General features: G+C 33.0%; 1 protein-coding gene across 1 annotated transcript; it reads left to right on the forward strand.

Moving 5' to 3' along the window:
• Window positions 1-3070: 3070 nt before the first annotated feature.
• On the forward strand, window positions 3071-9541 carry LOC114392626. The gene is made up of 10 exons (XM_028353828.1): window positions 3071-3394; window positions 3497-3564; window positions 3814-3875; window positions 3973-4122; window positions 4781-4957; window positions 5330-5542; window positions 5767-7475; window positions 8009-8074; window positions 8191-8260; window positions 8702-9541. The coding sequence occupies exons 1-10, from the start codon at window positions 3195-3197 to the stop codon at window positions 9380-9382; spliced, it is 3396 nt and encodes a 1131-aa protein (XP_028209629.1). The 5' UTR covers window positions 3071-3194; the 3' UTR covers window positions 9383-9541.
• The last annotated feature ends 2157 nt before the right edge of the window (window positions 9542-11698 follow it).

The raw sequence follows: 11698 nt of genomic DNA on the forward strand, positions 1-11698 counted from the left end.
ACCCTTCCCATCTCCATTGAAAAGTGTCATGGACACATCTTCTATTGTACTCCTTCGGTTACACATTTTTTAATTAATTAAAATTTATTAAGAACTACAAAATTAGAAGAAAGAATCAGATATAATGTGAGACATCTAAAATTTTGTCTCTCAGTAAATTTCAAATAATAACATAATAATGAATGTTCAAAAGTGTGAATATTCTTAACATTTCTCTTGTGGGTATAAAAAATTTACAACAATCCACACACTTTATTCAACTAACAAAACTAAACCCCTCAATTCCCCTAGAATTTGATTACACTTTGTCATCCATATTTGAATGTACATTGTCATGAGCTTACACTTTATAATACCGTAACTTGATCATAAATTATCCAATTTATTTATTGAGTTTTATAATATTTTTTAAAAAATATATTAATAATGAATTTTCATTAGATATCAATATAAAACTGTTTAAACTACGAATACATAAAAGTTAAAAGTAAAAAAAAAAGTTTTCTTAAAATACTTAAATGACATAATAACTAAATTGTGAGATATATAGTGAATATATTTTAAACTACGAATAATTATTTTGTCATTGAATATTAATAACATTATTTAACAAGAATTTGATATACGTTAGACTAAAACATATTTTTCTGGTTCACTGTCATTTTTTTAATTTGGTTATTTAAGTTTAAATTAATTCGTTTTCTTTCTTTAAATCAATTTCATTGACGGATACTTTTCTACACTTATAGTTATAGTGTTAATTTTGAACATATTTTGACACGTGACAAATTATAAGTTAACTAAAGTAACATAAGCTAAATGAAGGGACAAGAAAGCATAAGAGGTAAAAGATCATAACACGAATGATTTAACACATTTGAATTCCTATATATCCACTTATACGGTATTTGTGTGATTTATATTTATATATATTGATATATACTTAAGAATCATCTACATCTAGAAAATTATATGTTTTGTAAGAAACTTGTTTGAAAAGAGTTTTTAATTAATAAAAAATGTAATATAAGATGAGGGGGGATGATTTTAGACTTGTATTTCATGTGATAATTTAATTATTTTAAAAGATAAAAGTTGGAGAAAGTAGTTTCAAAGTAAGTTTATTTGTGTCTAAAATGGAAGAAGGAATACGTGGAGCTCTACCAAGGGTCGTTTTATTCGACGAATAATTTTTTAGTCACAAGAATATTATTTCCGTGAATATAACATTGAAATATTATTTTCAAATATTTATAAGTTTAACTATTAAATTGATTGGGAAATGTTTTTTATATGTCCATGAATAATTGAAAATAATGTCTTTGGTTTGACATTATTTTTTTAGGAACATATTATAATTACTGAAATATCTTTAGGATTAAAATTTGTCTAATTTTTTTTTATAAATATGCATGAGGTATGTACAAACGTAACAACCCGTACGAAAGTCCCGAAAAACAATAAACATCTACTACAATAAGAAAAAAACATATTTGTGCGTAAGGCCAGTCCACCACTATCCCTATATTTTTTTATGACTCCCACCGAAGAAATAAAACACTTCAATAGTTACACAAATCATGTGAATATTATAGCATGTAACATAAAGGAACATTGAGAGGGTATTAGGGTAGTAGGTAGTGAGGAGGGTATATTTTAATTTTTACTCGTGATAAGGAATTTATGTTATATGGTCATTTTTTCCTATCCCTTCCCTACATACATGAGATTATGTGTAAGACAAACTGAGACTCAGTTGGGGGGGAATAAATGAGACATAATTCAATTTGTGACTCGAGTTAGATGAAGGCTTAACTTTGCATGATAAGTCCAAATCTGGCCATAATCAAACAGGTTTAAAACAATTTATATTTAACTTGTGTTCAAATTTTAAGGCCAACGCCGTAGAATTTATCAAACAAGACAATGGGTTTCACCTGGATTAAGGACTATAATAGTTTGAACCAATAAATCTATATTCAATTTAGTTTTCTAAAAGAGCCCCAAGTATAGTAAAAGCCAATTTGCATGGACTTTTATAAGCTATGCCAAAATAGACCGTGATTCAATTGTACCAAAAAAACTCAAATTAAGTCCAAATTCTACATTTCACATGTTTAGGTCAGACAAGTTACAAATTCGGTGCACGTCATAGGCAATAATAACTTGAGCCGAAAAGTCTATGTAAAACTCGTCAATTTGAGCTTCTAAAATGAGTCCCAATTTTATTGAAAACCCATTTTTGCGTGCTTACTAGGGTCAAAGTGGGCTGAACAAACCCATTTTTTCTTACTCAAAATTTGAAGTCCAGGCCCTATATTTAGTTATCTGGGTTCAAGTAGAATTAATCGTGAGCTACACCGAGTTAAGCAAAAAATGACAAATTCAATTCGTATTTCTAAATTACGCTAAGCTCAATGAAACCCAATTTGCGTGGGCACTTTATGGACTAGATCAAGCCATGGTTGGATTTTACTAAAAAGATTTAAATTTAATCTGAGTTTAAAGTTTAAAGTATATTCATACATTTATTAGATATATTTTGATTAAGCCAACCCATTTTATCTCTTCTGACAAAGACTACAAGTAAACAAATGAGATTAAAGAGAAATAAAAAATAATGTGAAAAATGAAAAAAAGTGAAAGAAAATATCGATAAAGACTATTATTTTTTTGGTAATTCAACTTCTAAAAATATAAAATAGAACTATATTTTTTTTCTATTTAAAAAAAGAGCTAAAATAATTTAATTTTTTTAAAAAATTCAAACTCATTTTATTCAATCGGTTTTATTTTCAAATTTAAGTTAAAAAAACTAAAATGAGACCTTAACTTTAAAAGTGAGGAACCCACAAAACATCAAGTATTCATTTAGAAATATTGATTATATAGAAATACAAACACTCCTTAAAACTATCATATTATTATTCATAAGCAGTGGGCTTAACTCAATTATTATAAAATCGGTACTTGTCTTTTGATTAAAAAAATATTATTATCCATTAAGAAATTATAATATTAATAAGCAATTAAAAATATTCTGAAAGCATTGATTTTTTCAGTAGGGCTTTACCGCGAAACCGGGTTTTGGCGCGAAGGATTGGTTCTGGCTGCGTCTTTCATCGGTGACGCTGATGAGGTTGTGCGAGTGAGTGAGGGGTTTCCTTTCTTTGTTCAGGAAAAAATTCAAAACAATGTCAGAAGAGATCCAAGAAATCCATAGTTTAATTTATTCAGATGACAAGTTCAACAAATCCTCGGGCTATTCAGCACTCTTTCAATTTCAGCAACATTCTTGCGCCAACCCTTTTTCGCTTGAATCCCTCGCTCACTCCTCTCAATCCATAATCTCTTCCATCGTCTCCGACATTTCCAACGACCACGATGAAGAAATGTGAGCATCAACTTCCACTTTCTCACCATTCATTCGTTTTAACTTCTTTATTTTTCTTCTGTATAGTTAGAATTTTCATTATTGTATTTATCTGTCTGTTAGATCCACACAAGCCTTGAAGTGTTTGGGCTTCATGCTTTATCATCCCTCCGTCGTTTCCATCCTTCGAGGTATCTTGTTTCCCTGTTATGTTATTCAACCTATCGAGTGCATGCTTGGCTTTCACGTGAAAAAGTTCTTTTGAGACAGAAAGTAATTTTGTGAAAGGATCAGAACCTTGCTTTTGCTTTCATTTTACTTTTATCCGTTGGATTTGCATTGAAACATGCACACAACATTTCTAACTTCAATTCAAACATGCACCGATTTTCTTTTCTTTTCTTTTTCTCTGCGAAGCTGATTTTCTCTTGCTTTTGCAGTGGATGATGCCAATTTGGTGTTGGGCGCATTGCCCAAACTTATTACTACTACAAAATTAAAGGCTAGTCTGATGTTATTTCACTCTTGATAAGCGTTTTCACTTGTTCTACAGTTTTTATGTGTTGTATTTACATTAACTTCGTTAACTATTGATGCAGTCTGCTTGTAATTTAGGGGTATGGTGCTTGTCTGTCCAACAGTTAGGTGCATCGTTTCTTGATACTCACTTTCCTTCTTTGTTACGGGCAATTGTTCATGCCCTAGACAATCCTATGGGTTCTTTGTCCACAACATTTGAAGCTACCCAGGTACAGTTCCCTCTCCTTAGCACTTGGGTGCTATACATGATCAAATAAAATTGGACAAAACTTGTAGGTTGTTCCTTAGCTGTTTTTGGTGCTGTTTTCCAATTAGAATTAGAATTTAACCTCAATAAGCTGCGCAATAAAAATTTGTATTAAAAGTCAACACAGTTGCATAAGTCACCAAGGTGAAGCTTTAATTCTGTTTACAGAATAGCTCTAAAAGTACCTAAAGAACTACAGTTAACTCCACACTTCTAGTCATTTTTTAAATGCTTTAGAGATTAGCCAATTGCTCCTTCTAGATTTTTTTAATAGAATGTACCACTTTCTTACCAATTTGATGGACTTTTTTTTCTTCTTAAATTATATTACAAAGAGGATCAAAATTATCACTTTTTTTTACTCATTATTGCTAGATATATGTCTTGTCAGTTGTCAGCTGTCACTATAACCTTGAAAGAAAAACTGTGCCTATGTAAACAATGTTAATGTTATACTAGCATCTTGTTCATTTTTTTAACCACTGACTAACATGAAATGTTCTTTTATGCATGCCTGGCTGATTGTAATGGTCTGGATCTTGTTGCATATTTATTTGTCGAATTCATCTCTAGGGGTACCGTTTTCTTTTGATACTTATCTTTTAACCTTTGGATGACAGGCTGTAATGAAGCTTTCTGGTCAACTAAGTGAGCAAATGAAAGGATCATCCCATATATGGGCTCCTCCAATATACAGGAGACTTATCAGCACAGATAAGAGGGGGAGGGATGCCTCAGAAAGGTGCCTGTTGAAGATCAGATCCACAGTCATTCCTCCTTCTCTGGATCTCTCTAAGGTACCAAAACCTTATGTGATATTCGATAAAAAGAGATGGGCTCTGTACTCTAGTGGCATGGCATGATTATATTATGGCTATTTAAGCTATAAAGACTATTGTTTTTTATGTGCTTATGCTTATGCAAATGATATGAATTACAATATTTTGTCTAGGCAGGCTTGTAATTTAGTGGCTACTTGTAATCCATGCTGCCTACATTTTTATCTAAATTATTCTTTTGTGGTATTGCAAAATGGAAAACAAAACAAATTAATATCATGTCCATGACATGTTATACCTGTTCTGTAAGGTTCAGATGGTGGTGGTTTGAAGTTTAAACTTGTGCTCTTAGGTCTCCTTGTCAACTTACCTTTTTTTTTTTTTCAATAGGTTATTGTCAAAGATATGAAGATAAAATTGCTCAATGGGATGAAGGATTTGCTAGATAATGGTATGAAGATTCAAGCTATTCATGCATGGGGATGGTTTGTCCGAATGCTTGGATCCTATGCTTCAAGGAATAGACATTTAGTTAATGATATGCTGAAAATTCCTGAACGTACATTTACAGATCTTGACCCTCAAATTCAAATTGCTACACAGGTACCATATGAGTTACTGTTTCATCTCATCCATGATTAACAAGGATAAACTACGTTTAGGTTGTAAAGCTGTTTAATATTTGAAGTGTCACGAGTACATGACAGAAAGTGGCTTAAAGAAATTTGATCGACATTCCGAGACTAATGCATAGAGATAGTTGTTATCATCATTTTCCTATTGCTGCCTATCAGCTTATGTGACCTTTTCAAGTGTTCTATGTGCAGGTTGCTTGGGAAGGTCTTATTGATGCTCTTGTTCACTGTCCAACATTTGTTTCTGAGAAAAGTAAATCAGCTGAGGAGAATTCTCTCGAGAAACAGCATTCATTAGGAAGGAAAAATTGTGATGATCAAGCAAATGGGTTTTTAAAAAGCATAAAGCTAATAATGACTCCACTGATTGGCATCATGTCCAGTAAATGTGATATATCTGTTCATTCATCCTGCTTGAACACGTGGTGTTATTTGCTACATAAGCTTGATATCTCTATCAATGAACCATCAGTGATAAAAATGGTTTTAGAGCCTATACTTAAAGCAATATTTCAGAATGGACCTAATAGCAATAGCATCTGCTTATGGAACTTGGGCCTTGATCTGCTTAGTGATAGCATTTCACAGAAGTGTATGGATGTCTTCTACCAGTCAACTGGCCCGGTAAGCCACAAAATATCTGAAAATGGACCTTCTCTATCTGGAAAATGTTCCTGGAAGCAACACCTAATTAGATGGATGCCATGGAATATCAATCAATTGGACTTTTATCTGAATATGATTTTTCATCTCATCCATCAAGCATCTAGGCCAACTGTCACTTGTGATCATAGAAGTCATGTTTATAATACTACCTTGAAGTTATTCATATATATTCTGAAGGGAGTCAAACTGGATGTGGAAAGTCCATCTACCGATTATGATGGTATTATGCAGTGTTTGAACTCATTACTAAAGTTCATCAAGAAAGTATGTGAAGATTTATGCTCAGATGTCGATGAAAATTATGATGTTTATTGTACTTCCATTCAGTTTATAGATGCTACCACAAAGGAGTTAGGTCCTTCTATCTTGGGATCTCCTCTGTACAAGTTTTCTTTAGATTTAAAGTACATTGAGGACATGCAATCAGTTGATCATAAGAAACATCTAAAATTTCTGGGTGTTGGTTGTATTTCTTATATGGATAAGGTTTCTCCATTGATTTATTTGATAGCACTGTACTTCCATATGATGGTTCAGTTAACAAAGAAATCCCATCAATCAGACCACATTTCACAAGGGATGTGTGAATATTTTAAATTTATATTTTGTTCAAGTGATCTCCTGGAAAATCTCCTCACCAGTATTGACTTGTTGTACAGACACGTTCGACCAATTTACTTAAGCATATGGATATCATTAGCTCAAAGTCTGAACTATTGTGTATCTGATGCAAACTGCAAGTCACTACAGGAAGCCTTGTCCGACAGCACTGTATATTCTTCCATATGCCATCTTTTAATTTACCCCATCGTGGCACATTCTGAAGTTCCAAGAATGACCTTGTCAAACAATAGTGCCTCTTTGGATAAATATCCTGTATCACAAGAAAGAAAGAGGGGTTTTGAACTGGTTATTCAAACCTGGAAATCACTTTATGGATCTCTTAGTGCTTTAGGCTTTGGATGCTCATCAGCCACCAATTTCTCTGGGGATCTGTGCATGTTGTTAAGCAACTGCCTTGATGAAAATGGTGGCATGGTTGAGAGTGGCACTGATTTGGAGTCAGCATGCAAGGATGTGGATCATGGCATCCTTCATTTATCTGGCAATTTCTTGATATGCATTCTAGAGCAGATTCAGACTTTGGAATTAGTTTCTGAGTTGGACAGAAGTAAATTTGACTGTGATAGCAAAATATTGTGCTGCATAAAGAACTGCTTAAAATTTGTTGCCAAGTAAGTTTGATAATGTTTTGTAACAATATGATATGCATTTGTAGTTGTTAAATAATTGTTCTGTCTTTCTTTCTCTGCCTCTGGGTATCTGTTTCATATCCTTGGTTGATATAAAAGTTGAATGGAAGAAAAAGTGCATCTTCAACATGAATTTACTTGTTCATTAGCTTGATAACAATGAAATTGCACCCATCCTGTGTGAGTTGGGGATGTAAAAAAGCAATGTCATTGGCATTTCATCATATTTTTCTTTTGTGCTTAATTTTATAAATTGGTGCCTATTCTCTTTCTAGGGTGAAGTTATTAAAAATTTAGAATGTTGAGATTATGATAACAACTTATTCAAGTAATTGACTGCCTGATATGTATTTTTCTGCTTTACTTAACAAGTATGAATATTGTTTTGATTGTAACATGACCTTTGGGTATTAACTAACCTACTCTAAATGGGTATTTCAAGCATTTAGCCATGTACAAAACCAAGGGATTTGTAAATCTAAGTTGCCGCTGATCATTTTCTTGTGGCATTTCAGGTATATGAATTTATTGAGGATAAAGATGGTTAGAGACCCACTGCCTGGTTTTGTTGGGACCTCAAGGTCAGTCAAATATAAATACTCTGCTGCAATGCATGCATGCTTTTTTTTTTAACTGCTGCATGCTTGGTTGTTCAATAGGTTACTCTGCTTGACTCTCACTTTTTCATAAATCACAGGCTGTATTCTGCACTGGCATGCTTTATTAGTTGCCTTCACTGGAAGCAAGATATTCTTCATTTTCTCGAGGTTTGTTACTCCTATTCCTACTTATCAGTTCATTCAAGTAGCTTCTGTGATTCATGTATACTTATATGCTGCAATGGGTAAGAAGAGGGATTACTTCATTACTCCTAATTACTCAATGATAGAGGGCTCAATTATGATTGGCCTTTTAATCTGAGAGAGCGGGAAAGGGAACTGTATAAAGTGGATGCATTCAAAAGAAATTAGTGACTGATGACTTTTATTAAGCTTTCTTAAACCAATTTGACAATCAATGGGTTGTTGATAAGCAGTACCATGAGTAGATCTTATTTCTTTGAGTTAGACTTCCGTTTACCTTTGTCTTTCATTGCATTCATTTATTGTTTTTGGGGCTAAGTTGATTTAATTTGCAGAGAACCTCCATTACTTGATAATTTTCATTCTATTAAACCAGCCTGTAATCTTCCATGTACTTGACTGCAGAATGTTTCCTGCCCACTGCTTCAATGGCTATCAAATATGGGAATGCAGGATGAAAGAACAAACGACCAACTTCAACTTCTGTGGACAGAAATTCTTAGCTGCTTAAGAAGAAGTAAACCACCAGTCAACTTTGGTTCTGCTTTACTCAAACTTCATGAACCTCTGTTTGAAAAAACTCTTGATCACCCATACCCCTCCATTTCAGAACCAACCATCAACTTTTGGAATTCTACGTTTGGTCAGCAAATTATTTTGGATTTCCCCTCGAGTCTGCTTTGTGTTTTGGACAAGTTATCCAGAAATGGAAGGTTAAAACTCCAGAAGAGAAGCCTACCATGTCTTCAAAAATGTTATTCTCATGACGAAGCCAATGATGCTCTAGAGGGATATAGGGTCTCTGCAAAACATAACAGGAGCTCTAAGAGGGTGGAACTAGTGTTGGATACACTAAAAGAATCACCTCCTTTAAGTTTTAAAAAGAGGAGGTTAGAACTAACTGAGCATCAAAAGGAAGTCAGGCGAGCACAGCAAGGAAGGGAAAGGGATACTGGAGGACATGGCCCAGGAATTAGAACATACACTACTGCAGATTTTACACAAGGGAATGATGAATCACAAGAAAGCCAGGAGGAGATAAGAGATCCTGAAGCTATATTGCAGATGTTGAGAAAAACTATCTGACTGGCTTTGAATGCTGCTTATAGATGGCATTACACTCATCAGTGCCTGAATTATAATTGGGAGAAATCAATTTTAACTTGTCTTACCATAATTTTTAATCGTAAAAAATTAACTAATTATTAAAGTCTATAACTAATGTGATTGCTTAATGCCCGTTGATATGTCTAGTGGCGATAAGTTGCCATCATTTTTAAAGGTCGTCTTAAACGAATATATTGGAGGACAAAAACAAAAAATCACCAATCCATTTTCCGTCCACAATTTTGACTCATTCACATCCACACTTTTCTTCCTCTTCTAGTATTCATGCTATGCTTTTACACTTTTCAGTATAAGACAATTTGTCAATAATATCATTAGGGGAATTATATATATATATATATATATATTCAGAAAACTAGGTTTTATTTTAATGAAATTAATTTAAGTTATTTAACCCCCTCTCTTTCTTTATCTTATAGTAAAATTTATTATAAGCTTCTCCCAGAAAAAAAAACCTACAGAATAGTAGGGGCACTTGAATATAAGAAAAAAAAAAGCCAAAGGAAAATTGTATTTTGACACCAATCATTACGTTAGATTTATATTTTGTTTATTTTTAAAAGAGAAATAGCATTTTAAAACATTTGTTCGGTTGTTTCATCATTTCAAAAATAATATAAAATTTCATTAATGTTGTAAAAAATGGTACTAGTATAATAGTTTTTTAAAAATAAATATTATTATCCAAACTCCAAAGCCATTGTCAACCTCAATAAATTAGGGCCAAAATGTCCACATCTTGATCCTAAGGCGTTGAGATATTTTATTTTAGATTTGCTGACTCACGTGATAAGCTTCTTTTGTGAGAACTCCAAAGAACATAACTACGATCTGGTCAATTACCACGATATATAGTATTTAGAGAGTTTAGCTATTACCCAATGTTTTTTTATGCTACTAATAAGATGAACCTTGTTGCTAATGAGAGTGGTATACATGGGCGTCATAATAGGTTGATACATAAAATTTTTTATACACTATCTTTTGAATTAACATTATATATATATATATATATATATATATATATATATATCCTAATTATGTCTTTTTCTTGTATTTTTACCCAGTTATGTTGCAAATTTGTTAAAAAATTTCAACAATAACAACATAACATTATTGTGTGTGAACGGTATATGAAATTTGAAAAGAAAATATTAAAATAACAGTGGATTAGTGAATGAAAAATTTAAGTACTTTGCATCTAGTTATTTTCCCATTGCATCTGACATCAATTAGATCCTTAAAGTAGAATATCCGCAGATTGCTTGAATCTACTTTCATGAACAAGCCTCAAAATCTTATCCTCTCTGGTGAATGATCCGACATGTATGAATCATTTATTCCAATGATTGAGTTAAAAACTTATAAGAAAATAGAAAACCGATTTTAAAATAATCAAATACCTGTGCCACCGTCCTAAAAAGACGATCAAATGGTTCAATCAGTCTGGACTCTGGAACTTGTACCCGTATTCAGTATCCAACCACTAGCCAATTGCCCAAGTGGACGGACCATTTACATCTTCCCAAGATATTTCCTACTTATGTTCTGCAAAATCACGTTAGCTCCAGCTCACTCCGCTAAACCCTCATAATACCCTTTTTTAATCCAAAATATGTACCTATCAATAGGCCATCCCATATCAGCAGCATCCGTGGCATACTCCAATTATAGGCAATGGGCCAATAAGAATTTGTCACTTGCAATTATTACTTCCAAAATCTCAACAAGCCACGAAATTATATCGGGAACTTATGTCAAATTAAGTAGTATTAAATTAAACCTAATAGCTTGACTACCACGACAAGACAAGTCTCAAAATTCACAAGCTAATCCTAATAGGCTAATACTAATTCGAATACTTAACCCACACATTAACCACTAACATACCAGGCCAAGTAACGCGGTTGTGTATTTGAGCTTCACAAGCCCATACTCTAACGGGGTTGTAGGCGTAAGCAACAGAGATAGTAGACCTCAAACGTCAAAACTAAAAAAAAATAAAAAAAATACACACACACATATATATATATATATATAATTTTTGGACATTATAATTTTACCCAACCGAAATTGCACAGGTGTCCAATAATGAACGAGCTGAAGTCGATAAAAAGCTGCGTGAAACGTCGTGTCGTACCACGTTCTCCACTTTTACTTGATTTTTTTCTTTCTTAATTGCGCGGGCGTGGATCCAACGTGGCGACTCCATCCAATGTAAAAAAAGAGCGAGTTGGACCAATCGCAGATTTTTTATTATTTAAGACAGTTAGC

The sequence above is a fragment of the Glycine soja genome, chromosome 17, assembly GCF_004193775.1.
Source record: "Glycine soja cultivar W05 chromosome 17, ASM419377v2, whole genome shotgun sequence".
Classification (NCBI taxonomy): Eukaryota; Viridiplantae; Streptophyta; class Magnoliopsida; order Fabales; family Fabaceae; genus Glycine; species Glycine soja.

Bases quoted from the DNA above. Each gene is read 5' to 3' on its own strand.
- LOC114392626 (XM_028353828.1), top strand. From the start codon at position 3,195: ATGTCAGAAGAGATCCAAGAAATCCATAGTTTAATTTATTCAGATGAC. The intron at 3,565-3,813 runs GTATCTTGTTTC...TTGCTTTTGCAG, and splicing joins CGTCGTTTCCATCCTTCGAG to TGGATGATGCCAATTTGGTG. The intron at 4,123-4,780 runs GTACAGTTCCCT...TTTGGATGACAG, and splicing joins CAACATTTGAAGCTACCCAG to GCTGTAATGAAGCTTTCTGG.